The 23,286-nt window shown below is 40.7% G+C and overlaps 1 protein-coding gene across 5 annotated transcripts in view; it reads left to right on the forward strand.

The window, feature by feature from the left end:
• Window positions 1-23,286, forward strand: part of Srgap2 (SLIT-ROBO Rho GTPase activating protein 2) — a 211,507-nt gene that overhangs the window by 149,957 nt on the left and 38,264 nt on the right. For 4 of the 5 annotated variants that reach the window (XM_038348994.2, XM_038348997.1, XM_038348998.1 and 1 more), the window contains exons 8-12: window positions 6,882-7,106; window positions 10,161-10,262; window positions 11,464-11,661; window positions 19,669-19,753; window positions 22,301-22,328. In XM_038348994.2, coding sequence (XP_038204922.1) covers window positions 6,882-7,106; window positions 10,161-10,262; window positions 11,464-11,661; window positions 19,669-19,753; window positions 22,301-22,328 — 638 coding nt within the window. The remainder of the gene's footprint in view (window positions 1-6,881; window positions 7,107-10,160; window positions 10,263-11,463; window positions 11,662-19,668; window positions 19,754-22,300; window positions 22,329-23,286) is intronic. The other variant, XM_038348996.2, reaches the window with a different exon arrangement.

A 23,286-nucleotide genomic window follows, 5' to 3' on the forward strand; every position in this document is an offset into this window, starting at 1 on the left:
TTTGTAGACCAGTCTGGCCTTCAACTCACAGAGATCCACCTGTCTCTGCCTCCCAAAAAGCCAATACCACTACTATTCTCCATAATCACTTAGTTCATTTATGGGCAAGGAGTGTGTTCAGCATCAGCATTATAAGTAGAATGTAACTCTTTTCACCTAAGACATACTCACACACTCTAGTTTTCTCAAACCATGATCCTTTAAGGGAACAATAAAATCTTTTTTGTACATTTAACTTATCTTAAATGATTAAACTAGAGTAGAAAATATCAGATCATATTACAATATTATATGTCTTAAGATCTTTTTTTGAAATTTTTATGTTAGATATGTGTGTGTGTGTGTGTGTGTGTGTGTGTGTGTGTGTGTGCTTATGCATGCATGTGTGTGGTGCATTTCTTACTGTGACTGTGAGGTTAAGGTTAAAATGATAGTCAATGTATGTCTCTTAAGATTGAAAAGGACAGGAACCAAGACTTACTTTACCTTAAGTAGTAATATGTAGCTTAGCAGCTTAGCACATAGTTCATTAAAGTGGGAAAAATGATCTCCTAAGTCAAGATTTGCTTTTTAATTTTATCTTTTTAATGTTCTTTACATGTGTAACTTACATTTAATGATTAACTAAGTTGATTGTTTGGTTTGCTTGTTACAGTTTAAAGAGTTTTTGACAAATCTACATATTCTTGTAACCTGTATTTTTTATCAAGAATAAGTACCATTAGCCACCCATGGCAGTACACACCTGGAATTTCAGCACTTGGGTGGTGGAAGCATTAAGATCATTAAGGCAGCCTAGGCTCTGAGACTATTTCACAACAAGGAGACAGACCATATGAAAAATACATTCTCATTACTTCAGAAGTTCTTGTTGCTTACCTTCAAGGCAACCACTGTTCCAACTCTTTCATCCCTAAGTTAATGTTAACTGTTGGAGAATGACATAAAGCTAGGATTATACAGAATATAATATATATAATATATTATTTTATTTGCTTATTTTTGAGTGTGAAGATGTACATACCACAGTGTATGTGCGGAGGCCAAGGAGACAACTTTGTGGATTCATTTTTCTCTTTCCACTTCCACCTTTATGTAGTGTTTTTCATTTCTGTTGCTTTGATAAAAATACCTTAACAGAAAGCACCTTCAGAAAGAAAACATTTATTTAGTTGCAGTCCCAAGTTATAGTTCACCATTTTGGGAAAGTCAAGGCAGGGACTCAAATAGCTAGTCATATAGCATCCTTAGTCAAGATAATAAACGTCCTTGTCTGTACCTGCCTGCCACCTGACTGCTGTTTGCTTACTTGCTTGTTTTCAGTTAGTTTTCTTCTCTCGTTTACAGTTTGGGGCTCTATAGAGGGAATTGGTGCTACCTGCCATAGGCTGGATCTTTTTCCAAAAGTTAACACTCAAAGCAGCCCTCCACAGACATCTCCGTAGACCAAGTTGATCTAGATAATTTCTTGTTAAGACTCTTCCCAGATGACTTAGGTTACATCAGGTAGACAATTAAAACAAACCAGGACACATGGGCTCTAGGGATTGATCTCAAGTCATCAGGCTTGTATAGCAAGTGTCTCTACCCTCTCAGCCATCTTGCAGGCACCAGAATATAGTTTTTTTTTTCACCTAGGATATTTTTTTAGCACCATCCACATTGTTTGTATCTATCAATAGTTTCTCCCCTTTTCATGCTGTTCTATGTAATTAAAAGTGCCCAAACTGTTCTGTAGCAAAGAAACCAAGAGTGAGTAGGAAGCCTGGGTTTGTTGGCATCATGATCTCAATGGTATCCAGAAGTTGCTTCAGGAGAGGGGAGGAGGAGGGGAGGAGATGGAAATTTTTAAATATAAAAAATAAACCATAAAAAAATTTTAAAAAAAGACATGGGATTTGTGTCATTCCAGTCCATTGCTGCATGTGTCATATGCCACCATTCTACCTTTTTTCTATGGGTTTAACTCAACCTGTACTTAAGGCACTGAGCATAAATAGTTATTTTTAATTGATGTCACTAAATTGACATAAGGACTAGCCTTCAATTTCTTTGTATAGCATAACAAAAGATTTAATGTAAACTCAGACGGTAAGAATTCACATGATACACATACTAAAAAAAACTTGACTCTAGGCAAAAAAGATATTTTAATCTCAGTTGGTAATTTCTAAGAACTGGGGGCTCCTTGCTGTGTAACTTCCCTGCCTGTATACCTATCTCTTTGCCTAGTATCAGCTTTGTCATCATGGGTAGCTGAATGTTGTGACGGCCAGGTACCTGGATGGAAAGTCTGTGGTGCCATCCGTATACACCCAGATTGGACATGAAAGAGCTTGGTTTTCCCACTATGATGTTTTATTGAAGGCGGTTGTTTTTCTCTTCCATATGGACTTGAAGGGGGATACAGAACACTCATTTGTCTTTTCTAGCTCTTCTCTAGATTCTCTGAGGGAGAATAGCAGCTGATGAAGGGATAATGAACTGTGGACTAAAGTTCACAGATTGGGACGGTCTGTTATTCAATTTTATATAAAAAATGTATTTCTCCTGAGAATTTTTATAGCACTTGTGTAACACAGAAAGGCTAAGAGAACCTAGCATGGCCATGGGACTCATCAAAATCAAAATAGAAAGCATGCTCTGTTTCCAGTATAAACAAAATTGAGTGTTCCCTCTACTCATTGGGATTATCCTGGGAAATATTTAAATCTCATTTACTTAACCTTGTCAAATATGGCTTCTTTGCTGAGGGCTTAGTTTTACCCCTATAAATATGTAGATGGTCAGGGTTCTGTCCACACTTCCTAGGCTAACTGAGTGCATGACAGAACCAGATGGCACATTCTAAGTTTAACCCTGACTAACTGGCACAGAAAAGCAAAAGCTACAGGATGGTCATCCAGAGGCAGAGCTCCAGCATAGGAAAACTCCCTGAAAGTCTTAGATTATAGACAGCAAAACATGTGGGTCAGTACTCAGCCCATCTAGATGATTTCTTGAGAGGCTAGAGTCTTTGCCTGTGCTATCTGTCAGTCAACTTTATTGAATGTCTTCTGTGAATAAGACCTTATAGGAAAAATTGTAAACAAGAGAAAGATACTGGGAAAACCTGCATATGAAATGACCGTGTGTACTAGGGTCATATGAGGATGAATGCAGTTGGGTGTTAGTGGGACCAGGAATGCTGGGCTGGCTGGCTTCCCAGGGGCCAAATTTAATTTGGATCTTAAAGACTGAATCTGTTTCCAGCAGGCGAAAGTAAAGGGTAACGTTTCAGGTAAAGAACTGCTAGGAACTGAAGTACATAGATTGGGGGATGCTGATGATTGGTGTTAGTTTTGAGTTCACACAGTACCACATATGTGTGAAATGTATTATCCATCAACAAAGCAGGTATTACTCCTGTTTTCAGCCAAGAGGGATAAACTAGCTTTCTAGGCTAGAGGCCTATGTTGTTGTTGTTTTTTTTAACACTCTGTCCTATGCGGGGAGTTTGTCACTGGAATTTGGCAGAAGATGCTGAAGGTGGGCATAAAGAGAGGTGACATTGTGTAGATAGACTACACACATTGTAGTTTTGTGATGTGGGATTCCCCTCTGTATGCTATGAATATGTTTTATTACCATTGGTTAATAAAGAAGCCGCTTAGTTTTTGTTGCTAATGCTGAGTCAGGAAGCTTGCTCTTAAAGGAACTGTGCCTCTGCTCTCTTCCAGCAAACAGAGCCCATTTGAGAAAATGCTGCTATTAAGAAGCCGGGCTTAACTGTGTTCTTTTGTGTCTAGACTTCCTTCCCAAGTTCTCTCTGTTTTTATGCAGATGTAGTTGCCCACGCTGGCACCATTTTGTAAGCAGAGACTATGCTTGCTTTTCCGACTGCCCAGACCCAAATAATCACACAAAAACTATATTTATAGTTTTTATATTTATATTTATTTATAGTAGGCTGTGGCTTACCAGTACTGGCATGTTACTCCTTTGGCAGCTACATGGCATCTCCTTGACTCTTTCATATCTCTGTTCGGATTTCCCATCTGGCTTTATTCTGCCCTGCCATAGGCCAGAGTAGTTTTTTTTATTAACCAATGGGAATAAAACATACTGATAGCATACAAAGGGGAATGCCACATCAGTTTTGATTTTGTTTTTTGTTTTTGTCCCATTTTAATTTGGGTGAAGTTATATTGCTTCACTGAGTTTTCATCTTCCCTTGTGTGGAAAGCTAAGATAATACAGACTTCAGTGGAAATAGTTGTGAAAATTAAGATGAAGACTGTACAAAACACTTAGTTGACTGTCTGAGACTTGAACATCTTTAGTGGACAGAAGCATTATTTACATGTACAAACTGAAGGTGAATTTTCCTTAGGCAGGGATAAGTGTTTGAAGTTCTTCAATGGAGGCATGATAAAGTCACATTTTAAGACACCGAGCAAACAATACTGCTATAAAATAAGGTGTGGATTAGGATACAGATAGTAAAAATGGAGAAAGTGAAGTTTCCAGAACTATCCCTACCTCCCCCTAATTTTTCCTTAGTCCCCCACCAGTAAGTATAGAGTTCATCCTAGGGACTACAGAGAGATAGGCAAGAGGATTTACAGGTTCAAAGGCCTGATTAGTTCAACAGCATCTCCTAGAGGAGGAAGGGACCCTGCACGTGCAGTCTCCAATCAGCCTCCTTTGTCTAGATTCCTTTTGCTCTTCCTCCAACTGAATTTAATGTTTTCCCATCCTCTGGCTATAGTTATGCTGTCGCTGCTGTTACTCTGCCGAAGCCAAGCACCTGCCAGAGTCTGTTGGCACTGCACCAGAGCTCAGCTCGATGTGTGCTCCATTGCTGATATTCTTGTCAGATGCCTGGAAGGAGGCGGTCTGTCACATGTTTTTTCTTCCCCAATAGTGGCTGTTCCTGAAGTGATCATGATGAGAAGGAAATGCTAGGGAAATTAATTTGATGCTTATTGATGCAGTGAAATTACAATCAAGCAGATGGCCTTACCCTAGCCAGTGATTTTTCTCTGACATTTCCTCTCAGGATCTGGACATCAAAGCTGTGTAAATAATAGAGGTGATAATTGATGGCCAAGAAATTTAGATCTCTGGGTCTGAAGGGGTAGGGAATGTTGTCATAGTGTTACAAAATGCCATTGAAAAGAGCCTTGGGGATTATGTTTAATCCAACGATTTTTTTCAGGTTTTTTTTTCTTAAGAACTTATTCTTCAAACCAGACCACATATAGAATCCCAGTTTATTAAACTGAAAAGTGATCAGAGCTGTCTCAGTTGAAATGAAGACAAAAAGGCCTCCAGGCCAACTAAGTAGCCCTCCTCTCCCCTTCTCAAGGGTAACCTGAGTGCTGACCCTGAACTTCAGAGCTGTGATCTGTAGCTTGAAAATCACTGACTGTCAAAGGAAACAGGTCTAGGGGTCGGAGTAGCTTTTGTTTGATTCTGCCTCTACTATTTTGTTTTTTTCCTTTGTATGTATGTGTGCTAACATATGTAAGGGTTCATACACATGTGTGAGGGGCCAGAGGATAACATCAAGTATTATTCTTTCGCAACACAGTGTGTCATGTTCTGGTTTTGGTTTTTTGTTGTGTGTGTGTGTGTGTGTAATGAATATGTGCACATGAGTGCAGGTACCCATGTGAGTCCAAAAGAGAGTGTTAGATCTCCTGAATCTGGAGTTACAAGCAGTTATGAGCTTCAGACATGAGTACTAGGAGCCAAACTCAGGTCTTTTATAAGAGAAGTAAGCACTCTTAACTACACAACCATCTCTCAAGCCCTGACCTTGTTTTTTGAGACAGAATTCTCAAAGGTTCATCTTAGCCAGCTAACCATCAAGCCCCTTTCTTCAGCTAGCTCTTCAGTGCTAAGATTACAGATACCTCTCCGGCTCTTTCACGTAGGTTTGTGATCAAACATAAAGGACTTTAGTAATTGAGCTATCCCTCTAGCTCTGGTTTTTGTTGTTTGTTTAAAGACAGAAACTAGCTTTGAATTGACTGTGTAACTGAGAATTGAGGATGACCTTGAACTTCTGTTCCATCTCTGCTGCCTTCCTCTCCTGAATGTTGGAGGTTACAGGCCTACATCGCCACTCTCAGCTTATGCAGTGCTGGGGATCAAACCTAAGTCTTCATGTATGCCAGACACAGCACTTTCCAGTTGACTACATTCCCCAACCCCTGCAATTGCCTCTTTCATAGCATTTTCTTCTTTTCACTTTTGTTGTTGAAAATCAGAGACATCATTAGAATTTCCCCAGTAACACTTACTTTAGAACTTTTTAGTGTAGCTTTCTTCAGCTCAGTCCTGTCCCAGAGCACTGGAAGTTGACGTCATGACCGCATCAACCTTCCATTGCCTCCTTCCCACACCTACCTAGAGTTGAGTGTGTATGAATTTGCTACTAAGGCAGCACTCTAAATTTTTGACTTCTTAATGCTGCATTGGCCTCACAAGCTTGTTGTGTAGTGGCTTCTAACCATAACAGCCCTCAAGGAGCCATGGCAGGCTGCATTACTATTGTTGAAATTTGTCATCATGACATCCCCAGACAAACCAGAAAATAGAACAGAATTCTTTAACTCTTGGCAGTTCTTATGTTTATGCAATAGCATTTGTCCTTGGGTTCTTACAGATCTTCTCTCTAACCACCTCAGTGCCCTACATGGTATCCCTAACCTCTGACCTAAAAGGCCAAAACTAAGAAATCTTACCCAGGTCTTAGAAATCATGTCAGTTTCCTTCCTATTGCAGCCAGTCAGTTACCTTGATATGGTCGAATCTGCCCCCAGAGACTTCTTCCCTTTCTGTCAGGCCTTGGAATGGCTGAGGCGTACTTATTTGCCTTCTCCTTCCCACAGCAGTGTTGTGACCTAGGCTACCATGCTAGCCTGAACCGGGCCCTGCGCACTTTCTTGTCTGCTGAATTAAATCTGGAACAATCAAAACATGAGGGTCTGGATGCTATCGAAAATGCAGTTGAAAACCTAGATGCCACCAGTGACAAACAGCGACTCATGGAGATGTACAACAATGTTTTCTGTCCCCCTATGAAATTTGAATTCCAGCCCCACATGGGAGACATGGTAAGACCCGTCCCTATCCTGCACCTTTCCCCAATGGGACTTGAATGTACTAGATGTATGTATAGTTTTTATTACATATAGACCACATCCAAAGGAGAGGGGCTTCCTGTCAGGTAAGTTGCACTCTATTCTTTCAGACCCTGCAGTATATCCTTTTGATTTTGACTGATGTGTTTATTATCCCTGAGCCTAGGCTCATGTTCCATCTAAGTGAATTGGCCGAAGCTGTAGAGCGGATATCTCCCAGAGGGTAGTCTACAGTCCCAAGTAACTGTGTACCAGAAACCTGACAGGAGTGTCCAGGGAATGAAGAAAAGCACAGATACATGGTCAGAAAAGCAGGCGTCACATAAGTTGTGATAACTCTGATGGAGGATACCAACTATGAAATAAACCAGGACCTCAGCATGTTTATTATGTAGAGCACAAGGAGAGGAGTTAGCTGATATTGGTAGGTATCTGTAGGCTAGCAATCTCAGGCTGTGACCATCCTAGATATGGAAGCTTCAGTTGTTAGCTTTTGCACACATTGATCAGCTGATCATTGATCATAAACACTTTTGCTTGCACACACTGTCAATATTCACACTCAGACCAGAGGAAGGCTTTGCTAGTTCAAAGTCTAGCCAGCATGGGGAAGGCTTTGCTGTTCCCACAGATCTGAGGCATTGATCCTTGACATGGCTATGCCCATGCCAACAGTACACATTCAATCAGGACTTCATCCACTTTTTACACATTCACTCAAAGCTTCCTCAGCTCCCCACACTAGTGAGACCTAGAGGACTAGATAAGAAGAGGCCACTCAAATCAGCAGTGTGCTCTTGCCATGCACAGTGCTTCCCTTAGCATTAGCAGCTAGACTCTTAAGGAAACCCTGTTCTAGCCTGACAGCAATATATATATATATATATATATATATATATATATATATATATATATATATTTTTTCAGACGATTAGCTGTCATAGACAAGCCATGATGAAGTGGTACATCTCTGTCTTAGATAAAAAATGTGAGGTCATTTCTCTCCTTTTCTTCTTGGGGAAAACCAAGCTCCTTACAGTTTGTTTGCATTGCTGTGGCTGAGGAGATGTCAGCATCTAAACAGATGGGGGAGGTATGTTATCAGCCTCCAGGAAGTTCTATTTTTCACCTGCCTTGACTTCTGTTCAAATTTGTCTTCTCTAGCTGCCATTGAGATTCCTTCCCAAAATGAGTGGAACCTAGGACTGACTGAATGGATTGGTGTATTTTCTGGTGTTGTCTGAGTTCTTTTCTGAGCCAAACAGCTTGTCTCCATAAAGGGAAATCCAGATGATGGGTACTCAGGCCCCATCCTTCCCCTGTCAGAACCACATTTCCATACTCTAAAGCACAGCTGGAATGCATTACCTTGCATCCTGGCTGAAGATCACTGGCAAAGCATGCATCAGCAACTTTGCTGCTCTTTAGCAAAACAGGCTTGGAGATGATTTTTACTCTTAATTCTCCCATGGTAGGCCTGGGTGACTTTAAAAATTGATAATTCATTTTTTTGCCCTGTATATGGTACAACTGATCAGTGGCTTGACCAGAAAAGGGGCTAAAACTTCCCAAGATTTCACATTCTGGCTTAGAAATGAAAAGTCATCCTTGGGCCCCACTGCCAGTCTTTCTGAATTATTGTGGGTTGTATGAGGCAGAAGGAAGGAGCTGCCTGGAAGTCCTTAAAATAGGGCTAAAGTTCAGGTGGCGTTTTAACTGGAAGCTCTGAAATTGGCAATATCAGTGTTCTTGGGCCATAGCACATGAGCTGATGTCAGCTGCTCTCAGATGCACTAGGAGTTGGTGCACCCAGAGGTCTGAGGGGCACTGGATGCCTGATTGGTGACATCAGACAGCCAGACACAGAAATTTCATTCTTGGCACTAACCCATCTGGCCACCAAGCTTTTCTCCATTATGTCTACTTATCCAAAAGCCGTAGTGAAATCAGCTCTAAATTTTGAGCCAGCCTCTCAGCTGAAGAAGAGGTCAAATCAGTTGGAATCTTAAATGCCAGTGAAGAAAAAGGTCAATTTTTAGTCCCCTACATTTGAAGAGAAGTTTTATTTTTTGAGTAAGAGAATGATTTACAAGTATATGAATATACTCACTCTTTGCTGAGGGTGAAGGAGCCCAATTCTATTCAGACGTTTCTCTTCTGATAAGAGCTAAAGGACACTTGGTAATAAAGTGACAGGCACTGCCTCTACATGGCGTCGTACCCTCCATCTCCAGCTTTCTGCCTCTCATCACTCATCCGGGGGATTAGATTACACCTGCCATAACCTTACCTTTATCAAGGGTCAACTGTTCCTTCACAGAGGATAAAGTTGGTTGGTAGTTCACTGGGGATTGGGGTGCAGGGGATCCCATACCTAGTAGGATATAATGATAGCTATTTAGAGGACATCAAGTTCCATCTGATCTCATGCCCTCTGGAACTCTCTAGCATAGCCCATGAACTTGTTCCCATATTCACATGAACTCTTTCCCGTGAAGTCAAAGCTCTCATGCATGGCCCAGATTTATAAACATACTGACTGCCAACAGCAGCAAGTTAACTTCCTGGCCCACTTCTCTCCTGCTTTTTAACTCTAGTGTGTGAAGTGGGAGGAGGGAAGCACCAGAGAGGTGACTACTTGGACCTTTGGCCAGGAACTCTTCATTGTGCCAAAGCATTGGGTTTCTGGACCAGAGGTTGCCTGCAGCACTCTTTCCAGCCGCCTCAGAATTCCATAGAGCTGGAGACCCTGCTAGCCCTACCCCTGACGACCACTTGCCTGCCTATTGATTCCAAAGAAAGAAATGGGGTCTTTCCAAACAGATCTCCCTCCCTGTTCCTTTCATGTATTGTTTGATCTAGAAGTTCACACACATTGTCTTTGGATTTTGTTTGCATGTAGAAACTGCAAGTTGTCTAGTGGTTGGGATACAAAACAGTGTGAATCTTTTCATGAGCAGTAGTGAGAACTCGGATTCCTCAAAAAACCTACGTCCTCTTTCTGACCTGTGTTGCTTTTTCTGACAGGCCTCTCAGCTCTGTGCCCAGCAGCCTGTCCAGAGTGAACTGGTGCAGAGACGCCAGCAGCTGCAGTCGCGCTTATCCACCTTGAAGATTGAGAACGAAGAGGTGCGCTTCCTTCCTAGCGGCTCAGAGCCACTGTTTGCTTGTTGAACTACTTGTGGCTGTCCATCAGGGGCAGGTGGAGGGAGCATGCAGAGAATGTCCGGGCTATTGCAAAGATTTCCTGGCCACATGGAAGGTTGGGCTTTCCCTGCTGCTGCATCCTGCCCTTGAAATCCAGGAAATTGTTCGTACATTGCCAAAGGTTGTGCTCTATTTTGAGCTTTTACAAAATGCCCCTCTCCACTACACATTTAATCAAAGTAGCACTTGGCCACTGTAAGAACAAAATCAAATTTCTGAAATGACCCCCCTCATGACTGGCTTTCCTTAGCATTTCAAAAAGAAACCATTAACTTTGACACTTCAGACATCTCTAATATCTTAAAAGAGGGTGACTTTTTTTCTTTCTAAATACAGCATATTTTCTTTTAATAAGTAGTTTAAGGCAATTTGATCAGTAATCTAGCTTTTTGTTGAGCTCAAATGGCTTCTTACCTTGTATCAGTTAAGTCTTAATTTTACTAGGAAGGAATAGTTTTGGATCAGTTAGTTTGTCAATAGGGAAACAAAGTCATTGATTGGGTGAAGGACTCCAGGAACACTGAAGGACTAGACTTATCACATATTTTAGCTAGCTCTGGTATGATGGCAATATTGGTTTGTAAATATTTTGGTTTTTTCTTTGTATCTATAGTATAACAAAATAGTATTAAATCCTAAAAGTGAACTTTGGGGTTGGAGAGATGGTTGAGTGGTTAAAAGCACTGGATGTTTTTGCAGAGGACCCAGGCTTGGCTTCTAGGCACCTGCAAGGTGGGTCATAACCATCCATAGCTTCAATTCCTGGAGCTCCAACATCCTCTTCTGGCCTCCACAGGCACCAAGCCGCATAACATATACACACATATTGGCAGAACATCCTTACACATACAGTATGTCTTTTTGATAAAAGTAAACATTATATAAAAGAACGGAGTTAGGTACATAGAAAAGGAGTGGGGTGTTCAGGTGTTTGCTGGAGAGGGCAGCATGCTGGAGTGGAGTTCCTGTGGTGTTCATCACTCAGCACTGTCGAGTGAGAAGTGGAACTGTCCTTCCTACCCATCTTGAGAAACATACTTTCTCTCAAGCGTTTCCTAGTTGTTGCACCACCTGCTGCTTTATGGACTGTCTCTCATGATATCTTTGGTGATGGTGATCATAGGTGAAGAAAACAATGGAGGCTACCCTGCAGACCATCCAAGACATCGTGACTGTGGAGGATTTTGATGTGTCTGACTGCTTCCAGTACAGCAATTCTATGGAGTCTGTCAAATCAACGGTCTCAGAAACTTTCATGAGCAAGCCCAGCATTGCTAAGAGGAGAGCTAACCAGCAAGAGACGGAGCAGTTTTATTTCACAGTAAGGGTACTCATTCACTTTAAAGGGGCATGAGTAGAGACTGTGACACCTAAGGGAGCTTTGGAAATCAAGAGTTTCTGTCAACTGTCTGAAAAGCAGGCTTTGAATACCCCAGATTTAAATCTGGCATACTTGCTCACCATCTCTACACCTAAAGCAAATGCATTTACAAGTTGTATATATCTACCAGAGACCTCAAAGAAAGGGGTGCTCCTACATTAACTGCTAAGAAAAAGAAAGTAAACTTTAACCAGGTAGTAGGCTTTTATTTGAAAGTAGCCCTCGCAGTCACAGAATAGTATAATAAGGGGCTTAGTTTCTTGGTTTTTGAGAACTATATTTAAATATCTTTGCCAATATGTATCTTAATTTAAAAGTCATATAACTTTTATTATTAGGACTTTTTTGTAATATTGGCAATTATCAAAAATTCTAAACCAGTATATTTTACCCATTGTTCTCAAGTCTCCATTTAGATAGGTGTGTGTGTGTGTGTGTGTGTGTGTGTGTGTGTGTGTGTGTGTGTGCGTGCTAATAGTTCTTTGAAAGGTTGCTAGCTGGTCTTCTATGCTGCTTCTTAATAATTAAGTTATCTTGAACTTGCCAAGTAGGACCTATTGCTTGCACTAAAATTTATATCCTTATCTTTTGAAGTCCAAGAAAGGGAAAAATGACTTTGCAGTTGTAGCTGAAGCATGGCCATTGAAATGCACCCTGACCAAATGAGGGGCCTCACTTGTCCTCCGTCGAAGCACACTCGGCATGGAGCAAATTAGGTTTTTCTTCCAGCTAGGACAATTTGCCTAATTTTTCTTTGAACATTGTCCTTCTTTCTTTAAGAGCACTAATATGATTGATTGGTGTTTTTGTAAGTCTGGTTCAGTTAGTTAAGCAGCAAATCTTTGGTGGTTTTGTTGTTTTAAATCCCAGTAAAGACTTTTGAAAGGGTATTATTTAAGAGTATTATTCTAAAACAACTGGATTTTTTTTTGTTACGTAAAAAGCTTAAGTGATTTTATTTTTAAAACTGAAGAAATATAACACTTTTTACTCCAAAAAACATTTTAAAACATGATCATTATATAAAACTTATATGCAAAAAGAAGAAAATAAATACATATGAGCATGTATTTAAAATTATATTTACAAAAGGAGGCACCTTTGTATTTATTGTATTGTAAGTTTAAGTCATTCGGTATATATTCTAGTTGTTTTGGGGGTTTTGTTTATTTCTTGGTGGAACTTTCATATCTGCTAGGCAAGAGCTGTACCACTAAGCTCTGTGTCTGACCCATATTATATTTTCTAAGCATATGCAAATCTATACAGAGAGATGGAATGACGCATTGCCTAGTTCACGGTGTTCAGTAACTGCTATTCATTTTACCATCATCATTATTAATCCATTCATCAATCACTCTTAAATTACTCACTGGTTATTTGCCATGTATTTACTATATCCTAGATTTTATGCTACTTGTTGGAATGTTTAGAGTATAAAAGAAAGAAGATAATGAAGGATTAGGCATATACAGAGAGCACTTTGATTTTGACTTCATCTATTTCTAATCAGTTTCTTAAAGGCATGAATATGTGTGGGCAGCAACAGAGAATGGTGCTAGGGGAAGCATCACACAAACTGACTTTTGTGCTTGATTTTTAATATGAGTAGGTCAAAAAGGATTGTGAAAGAGACCAGAAATTATTATTAAATTTATTATTAAAAATATTTTCAATTCAATTTTTATTAATTATTTGGGAATACCATACATGTATTTGCATTTGTATTTCCATACATACAATGTATTTGACCATTTCCCCATTCAGCTCTTCCAGTCAAGAAATTTGGAGGATGCTAATTGGTAGTGGTGCACAGCTTAAACCCCAGCACTAAGGAGTCAGAGGCAGGCAGATCTCTGTGAGTTTGAGGCCAGCCTGGTCTACAGAGCAAGTTCCAGGACAGCCAGGGCTACACAAAGAAACCTTGTCTTGAAAAACTAAAATGAGGGGGGGGAAAAAGAAAAATTTAGGAGTTAGGGAGACAGCTTAGTCTGTAAAGTGCGTGCCACACAAGCATGAAGACCTAAGTTTGAACCCATGTAAAAGAAACCAGCTAATTTCTTAGCTGGGAAAAGAAACAGGAAGATGGATCCCTGGGTCTTATTAGCCAGCCAGTCTGGTGAATTGTTGAACTCCAGGTTCAGTGAGAGTCCTTTCCTCAAAAAATAAAGTGGAGAGCAACTGAGGAAGATGCTATGACTAACACTGACCCCTATATGCATGCATACATATACACTCCCAACAAAATAGAAGAAGGAAAGAAATTTTGTACATGAAAATCCATACTTAAGACTGTCCTTCAGAATTACTTTTTTGTTTTGCTTTTTTGTTTGTTTGGGGTTTTTTTGTTTTTGTTTTTGTTTTTGCTCAGGTTTTTGAGACAGGGTTTCTGTGTATAACAGTACTAACTATCCTGGAACTCAATTTGTAGACCAGGCTGGCCTTGAACTCACGGAGATCTGCCTGTCTCTGCCTCCCGAGTGTTGAGATTAAAGCTGTGCACCACCACTGCCCAGCCAGAATTACTTTTTGACTTAAATGAATCTGTAATGTATATATTCAGAAGTTGATATCTGCTCCCAAACAAGAAGGCTGATGAGATGCCTCAGCACTTCTAAGAACTCACACTGGTCTTGGAGGACCACATCCAGGCGCTCACAACTGCCCATAACTCTAGATCCACCCTGGCCTCTGTGGACACCAGCACTCACATGCCCACATATGTACATGTCCACACAGAGATACATAATTAAAATGAATTTTTTTAAAAAAAGAAATAACTTTATTCAAACTGATGACATCTAAAATCCTGCCTAACTGTTCCCCTTTTATCTCAATACTGTGGGGTCCTGCAGCCCATTTCCTGACTTTGGTGACCATGGTACTCCTTGTCAAATTATTGTGCACATTGCTTTGACTATTAAAAATTACTTTTGGCTTATCTAGTAACAGATTTGCATGAATTCATTATTTTCGTGACCAGATCTGAAGTATGTCAGGTAATTTATCTTCTGATAGCAGCATTTTTGGTGGTGGTCATGAAGTAGATATTCACATCCCCAAATTAAAACTGAGGGACTGTCTATGCTTGTCAGACCTTGCAAAAAAATCAGAGCAGCACATTTGGAAGTTCCCTGCTTTTGGAAAGTTGTAAAGAGGTCCCTCGTTATGGCTTGACTCCTAGGTGGTGTGTCTAGTGACCATGTGGGCTTTTGAGATAGTTTTCTGACTGCTTGTAACTGTCATCAGATTAATTTGCCCATGTGATATCAATTAGAGAATTGAAATATGCCTTACAAAGGTCAATTGCTAGGAAAGGCTGTGGAAAACTAAAATTTTAAACTTGAAGCAGTTTTTAAATATTATCTAACCCAACCTTTTCATTTGAAAGCTTTGAAAAAAAATGGACAAACAAACACGGGGGGATTGGTAGCTTAAACAAGGCCTTTATCAGTGGCCAAACCCAGAACTCAGGTCAGCTGCTTGTCACGGGCTTTCCTGTGTGCCCTGCTCCTTATTATAAGAAGGGAGTCTTTTCTGACTCCTGTCTGTGCTTGTCACTCATCTCCTACAGTACACCATCCCTCAGTGCCCTCTTCTTTTTCTTGTTGCATCATAAAAAGACTCAGCTATTTCAAAGGAAACTAGAGAGAGAGTAGAGTCTTACCTTACCGCAGTGCATACTAGAGAGAGAGTAGAGCCTTACCTTACCCCAGTGCATACTTTTCCTCCCTTCTGCCATCGAGTGAAACTGGATTAGTTTGTTCTTTCGGAGATTTTGTGTGCATAGGCAACCGATGATGTATCAGTAAGTGCCCCTTAACACAATAAATGACACTAGAAATTGTAATAAATGGGAACTTAGTAGTTAAGAGTGCCTGCCTAGCATGCATGACACTGAGTTCCATCTTCAGCTCTGCAAGAGAGATGTTATGAAGTAAATGTAATGAACAGAGTGTACCACTTTCACTGTCTTCCACTTTACTTTGATAACATTTCGAACATTACTCATGGTAGTCTAAAAAGATTTGTCCCACATCTCACACAAATCCCTTTCCAATAGCTATACAAAACTCCATTTTATAGTTACATCATCTTTATTTTACCAGTTCCCTGCTGTGAGCAGGAGTCCTCTCTGGTTGACCAAGCATCATCAAAGCCTTAGAAAGCTAGAGTTTCTCCTAAATATTTCTTTTTATGGAAAATTGGAGTATGGAATTCTTTTTATATAATAATGTTTCATTTTATATATATGTATATGTATGTATGTATGTATGTATGTATGTGTGTATGTATGAGTTTTTGCCTTCATGAAGTGCCTTCAAAAGGCCACAGGGCATTGGAACCCTGGAACTGTACATAACTAGTTATGAACCACCTTGTAGATGGTAGAAACGGAACCCAGGTCCTCTGTAAGTACAGTAAGTGCTCTTAACTACATTCTCCATCACCAAGTATGGCATTTTCAAATGGGAGATGAAATGAAGGATTGAAAACTTGGCTGATAAAATAGCAAAGCCAAGCTATCTGAACTCTTAGGGGTAGATTTGGGTAAGACAATAGGAGAGAAGGCCGTCCTTTGTCCATTAGGCAAGCCACTAGACCTGGAGCTGTGATCTGGTATATTATAGAGAGCAAGTGAGTGTGTATGTGTGAGCGTGAGCGTGTGCGTGTGCGTGTGTGTGTGTGTGTGTGTGTGTGTGTATGGTCTGATTATTATAATCTTGATATTCTGCCTAAGTACCAAAAGCCACTTAGTCCTCCCTTGGCTTTAGCTGTCTTAGCTTTGTTTGTTCAGCAACAACTGAATCCTTCTACCTCACCTCCACTGATAAAGGCAGGATTATTTATCCCCAGCATGTCTGTCCTGATTTCTAGGTGAGATAAGGAAGTGATAAATAGCATGTCTACAGACTCTGGGATTCCTTTCCTTTCCCACCTAGATGCAAAACCCACCTTGTTTTAGGTATGTAGAGTATATCTTGATACAGTTTGATCCTTTAGTATTTAATGAAACCTGAAAAGGTAACACCTTTTTATCAGATTGTTATTTGTTTTAATGGTTCACCAAGTGACAGCTGAAGTTACTTAGTGAGTTGTAAACATGAACTTGGGGTGGGGGAAGGTTGGGAATTGAGAATAGAAACATGAGGGAGATAAAGGAATTTTTATTCATTCCCTTTCAGAATGTTGCCTGTTTTGTGAACATTTTGGTCTTGTGTTGGAGGTTATAGCTTCTTGAATTTTCTTCATTAAGAAACCTTTGAGAGTCCTGGGATAACTTTCCAAAGATAGGCCTTTAGGGGTTGTACTATTAGCAATGGATATTTCCTGGAGGCTTTTGCACTCTGGGTCCTAAGTATGATTCCAAGCCCACAATTAGGCATTGGTTGGGGATTAGGATATCATCCGGGGAACACTGACAGTAAGTGAGCTGACAGCTGGAACAGATGGGAAGAGGAGGGTGACAAGAGAGCCTATTTTCATGCAGATGTTCTCATGGAAAGGCATAAAGGATTAGAGAACGGGCCTTCAATAAAACAGTAGAAATGATTTAGCAGAGGATTTGTCTGGTTTGTTTCATTTAGAGTAGGGATACCCTTAGGGACTGGTTTTGTAATTGTAAGGAACAGTTTATTCAGAGGAGAATGAGATTGCTCACTTATTTATTCATTCTTCATATTTAGAGTTCCTGCTATTTTCTAGGAGTGGCACTAAGCATCATGGATGGTCGGGATAATCGATGACATGGTCTCTGGATAGAAAGACACCGGAGTAAACCTGTGATAGGGCTGTGTGAGAATGGTGCCGTGGGGATTACAGGTTATCCGTAGGGCCGTGTGGGTGAGCACAAGAGGCTCAGGGACCATCTCCCAGAAAAGCAGGTTTTCCTGCTTTTTAAATGGGAATGAGATGGCAAGCTCTTAGTTAAAAGTTCATACTATATAGAAAAATATAAAGTAAGAGTAACTCAGAACTTTCCATTTTTCTTTATCATTTATGTACTAGTGATAGTCATAAAAGTCAAAGGCTTGAAATACAATTCTTTTTTAATTAGTGCACAGTAAAAGACAGAACTATTATTATTATTATTATTATTATTATTATTATTATTATTATTATAACGTTTCTTCGCTGGCGCAGACCCAAGTCTTTCTAGTAACACATGGTTCAGACTCTGGGAAACCATTTGCTTCTGAGTTAAACACCATCATATGAGCCAGTGCAGCAGAAATGGCCAAGGCAGACTCAGGGTCTCAAGAGTGGTTGTAGAGGAGAGCGGAGAACAGCTCTCCCCTAGCACTGCCGTCTACTGGCTGGCAGTTATACCCTCCCTCTCCTAGAATTGTCCTCTCATCTCTAATAAAGAACTACTGATATCTTCCTCGTATATGTATAGGATTATTGTAAGGGAGAGACAGACTATGTACTAATGTAGTTAGTCTAATGTCTTCTGGGTTGCTGCTAATGTAACAATGACTACTATAAAATTTTGTTCTGATTCTCTTTGTCTCTGTAATGTAGTAGGTGTGACATTTTATGATAATGCTTCACAGCACATTCCATTCCTTCAGACTTCGTGTATGGATACTATTGTGTGATTAAAAAAAAAAAAAAAAAACTTTCCTAGGAAGACACAACACACACTTCTACTCACCCCAGATAGAGAGCCCATGACAGACCATAATACAGATACCATCAAAGCCCAGTGAGTTTTATTGAAGTTACCTGTAGGAATATGGGTGCGGTGTTATTTACAGGAGCAGAAATGACTTAAAGAGCTTGAGAGCTTGGCACCTGGGGCACACTACATAGCCTGTATAGGCAGCTCAACAGGATGCAGAGTGTCCTTTCTAGGTGGCTTAGTTAGTCTGAGCCTCCTCCAGGCTGCTTGGCTGGCCTCTGCCTCTTTTCAGGCTGCCCAACTGTCCTTTTCTTCTTTCAAGCAGCTGAACTTGTTTTGAGAGTTTTCTTTGCCCCTCAGCTTGTCTGAGAGTGACTTAGTAGTCTGTATTATTTATACTTGGGAGAGAGGGGCCTAGTAAATCTGTTCAGTCTCAGGAACTCCTTGGGACTATTTTGTGTTGTTTGCTTCCTCTCTTAAGGAGCTTCCCTGGGAAATGGAATGTTTCAGTGGGGATGAGGGGGACCTGCTGCACAACAGAGAGTGAGTGACTCCATCATTTTTTTGATCCTGAGCAATTTCACTAATCTTTTCAAATCTGCTACCTTCTTCCCATTACTCAAGTAGAGTAGGAAGAATGATAATAGATTTTGTGAATTATGCAGTCAAGCATCGTCTCTCACAAACCAGACAAGAGATGTCAAAACTGCAACTGCAACATAGCAGTCGCATTCGCCGACTAGTGCAGGTGTGACGGCGCGGCTCATCCTGTGCTTGGAATTTGTATCTGCATATAGTAGGGGCAGCCACGCCAGCTGAGCACGCAGAAACTCCCAACTTTCAGTAGGTGAGACTTTTTAGGGTCTGGCTTAGACAAGGGTGCTCTGTGGCTGAGATTTACCATTGGCGCTACTCTTAGGGTGAGGAAATGTCCCCTGGAGGAGCAGGCTATCAGCCTAAGGGGCAGATAGCAAATGTATGTCTTCACACCAGCGAAGCTGAGGCTCGGGAAGGTTGTCCATTCTCCCTGCCATTCTCTTTCTTTACTGGGACTAAAGGAAACAGGTGAAGTGCTTTACTTAGAAAACAGTTTTCTTATACTGGCTAACATGAAATTCATAGGAAAATACTGTGTAGGTTTGCACCCACCATGAAAATCAGAGAGAAAGATTTTTTTTTTTAAGAATTTAAATGGACTTGCTAGAAAGTGAGTCAGAGAGTCAGGAATCAAATGCCTTCTCAAAGGCAAATTGTGCAGTTGACATTTGTGTCTTGTGTTTCTTCAGGAATCTAAGTTCTCTTGTTTCTCCTCTTCCTTACAGAAAATGAAGGAGTACTTGGAGGGTAGGAACCTGATCACCAAGTTACAAGCCAAGCATGACCTCCTGCAGAAAACCCTGGGAGAAAGTGAGTGTGAGCATGCTCTGCTGAAGCTTGGTAGAGCAGAGAGGCCCAGCAGTACTCTGAATCTGAGCACATGCCTCCAGTCCTCGGCCAGCTAGACCCCACTGGCGATGTGACTTTTCCTTTCCTCGCCTGTTGTTTGTGAAAGTACTCCTCTAAATGGCTGCTTGAGTGATGGGGAAACGGCAATGTGTAATGGATGCTAATAGTCATCAGCTGTGTCTTTAGATGGAGTGTGCCTGCCTTCCACTCAAACCCATCCTTCACCTTCCTGCCACACCTGTGGTAAAGGGGCTCTGGGTTATCTTCTCTCTAGACACTTGTTAGAACTCCCCAGGCCTGGAGAAAGAAGTCCTCAGATGGAGGGGGCAGGGCAGACTTGCTGCTTCTTCAGCTTCCAGGGTGAACATGCATTTCCTTTCACTTAAATAGCAACCATCTCTCTCGTGTGGCTGCGTTAAGACCAAAGTGCTGAACGGGCTGTATTTTTCTCTGGCAGTAATCTTAACCAGACACTGGAAAGTATTGAGGCAGAGAACTGGACAGACATTCTGGACTTTGTCTCCCCAGTCAGCCGTCAAACAGAAGGCCAAGGTTGAAGAAGAAGCTTTCCCCGAGGTTGTTTGGCACCTTGCCCAGGTCTCCTGCCTAGCTTTCAGCATCGTATGATTAATGGGATTCCCAGGTTGGGGATGCCCTGAATGTTCTGCCCTCCTCCCTACCCCACTAATCTCTTCTCTTAAAGATGAGGCCGCAGGGAGCATGTGGTCTCATTGGTGACAGATGTGCCTGCACTCAGACACAAGTCTAACATTTTAAAATAAATTCTTGAGCACTCATCAAACTGTGAAGTATAGCAAATTTTATAAGACTGGCTTTTTAGCCGAGAAATCAGAATCCCACTTTTCAGACCAGACTCATCTACCCACTGTTGTTGCCTTGTCCTTGACCTACCCTGGACGATTCCCTCAAATTTTTTTTTCTCCAGTACATTTGATCTTGTTTTTTTTTTTTTTGTTTTTTGTTTTTTGTTTTGTTTTTACATGTTTGCTTTAATATGAAAAGAGTCCTTTAGTACCTTCTGATCTTTTCCATCCAAACAGTTCAAATCTAGGGATGAGGGCCAAATATGCTTACAGAAAGTCTTTAATTTTGATTTACCAGATTGCTGTGTGGTGAGTTAAAGGGAAGACAGCCTAAAGAACCATTTGAAGAAACTTATACCTATGATTTATTTTTCTGAAGACAATCTCAACATAACCTGGAAGATAGGGAAAAGGGCTTTGGAGCATGTATGTGTGCGTGTTTATACACATGTATGCATCAAATTATGCTACTCTAGAGGGATGGAGGTTGACCATTGGGGCTGCAAATTACCATAATTTAAAGATGACAAGTTCCAGAGATAGAGAAAAATAATAGCTATAAATCATCCTATGTGCAAATTATCATGTCCCTGCCTTCTGTAAGGGTTTGTCACCATAACATAAGAGCCTCTGATTCTTGCCACAGAGGGATAGTTGATGTGTATGAATATTCTAGGGTGGAAGTAGGACAGATGTTGAAAATAATGGCTCAGAATAATATTTTTACAGATGAAAACTGAGCCTTTGGTAACAGGCTGTTGGGGATTGCCAAAGATGAACTGAACTATCTTAACAATTAGCAACACTTAAAATGCAAGAAAAAACTCTGCCTTCCCCATCCCTAATAGTTGCCTTTCCTGAAGTCTGAATAAGGAGTATGAGAATAGATCTCTTCTTTCCTGACTCACAGCCTGCCAGGGTTTCTCACTGATTTATCAAAACTCATCAAGCTTCATTAACTATTGGCTCAAAGATGGCAACATTTTACATCATGGTTTATGTATGCATATATGGATATTTTTATAAAACACTTTTTTACCAACTTAAAGATTTTCCATTTCATTTTTCAAAGCTAACTATGGCCCATGAAAGTCTTAACCACCTATCATTAGACTGAAAGCCCTCATTTGCTAGCCACGTGGGTACTGAATCTTATCTCTGCCTTACTATGTCAATGCAAGTTAACAGGAGAGTTTAGTATGATTCTAAAACTAGAACCTGTGTATCCTCTCCCACCTCTCTCTATATTCCCCTTTCTTCCCAAACTCAACTGTGTGCATATGTGGTTTGCTTATATACTGACAAACTTGTTCCATGTCCTGTGTCCTCTAAAGTACCTCTCACCACCACTACTCACATACCTAGCACATACATGAGAAGCCAGATGTCATATATGGGGCAGGCTTAAAAAATTTTTTTCTCTAAAATATGATTTGACTTGTTCTTCCCATACACCCATGCCTGTTTTCTCATTTGAAAAATAGAGTTGACAAGGTTCAAAGATGTTGATGACTTTAGCATGGGAACTGGAGAAGCAAAGTTTCTGCCCAAAATGAAGTTAGGTCAGTCCTTTTCTGCTGCTGGCTCTCTAGGAAGATATGAAGGGTATGGTAATTCCTAGGGTGTACAACCCATCCTACCCCTTCTGCTTCAACAAATAACATTTCCCCTTCTCTTTCCACAGGTCAGCGGACTGATTGTAGCCTTGCCAGGTAAGTGGCTCTGGGCGGGGGATGAGGAGAGGTTCAAGGTGAATGGATGACTTTGCAAAGGAGCAGCCTGAGGCAAGAGTTGCTTCCTTCTCTTTGCCTTACTAACTTTATCTCCTCTTGAATGGCTGTGGAGTTGCTACCATTTAGGGAAATAAATCTAAGCAAAATAAGTCCTGGGAGTTATCACCTGATAAAAATCTTCCCAGAAACTCCCAAAATCACTCTATTGCAAGGGTAATAAACATCAGACTCTGTTGTGTCTTGTTAACCTCTTAGCTGGGAGACTTCTACACGTGACCTCGGGGAAGTCTCCAGCATAGAAAGATTAGGTGATAGCATTTGATTTGATTTTTTTTAATACATGGAAAAGATGATAGGCCCTAATTAGTGACTCTTGGTGGATAATGAAATATTATATTGCATTGGCTTGCCAAATAGCACTGGGAGAAATCTTTGCTGATATACAAGTATGCAACCCTCCCAGTCTTTCCCCACCTTCCCTCCCTCTCCACCTCAGCCAAATATTTTCCCTCACAGTCATTGATGCTGCTATGAGCTGGCAGAAAACAAGACATTCATTCAGCCAGCACCCTCAGATGCCTAAAAATGTGCTGATTTAAAGGAGAACACGCTTTAATGAAGCAGATTGCATTGTATCAAACTGACAACTCTTACAGTCATGAAGCCATTTACAGTTATAGACTCATTATTTAGTGATAACTCAGTTTGATCTTCATCATTCTGTCATAGCGGATTAGAGCTCAGGTCCCATTACTATAGAATTCGTGAGGACTGGAGGGAACTAAGAGAAGTGAAAGTCTGTATAATCTGTCTCCTGGTAGTATAGTCTTAACTTCATCAGAAGTACCGCGTCTCTGGAAATCCTAGATAGGGCCAAACTGACGCCCTTTGCTGGATTATTTCCCCATTTGTAACCTTGAACTATTTATCTCCCTTC

This window comes from Arvicola amphibius, chromosome 12, assembly GCF_903992535.2.
Source record: "Arvicola amphibius chromosome 12, mArvAmp1.2, whole genome shotgun sequence".
In the NCBI taxonomy this organism is placed as follows: domain Eukaryota; kingdom Metazoa; phylum Chordata; class Mammalia; order Rodentia; family Cricetidae; genus Arvicola; species Arvicola amphibius.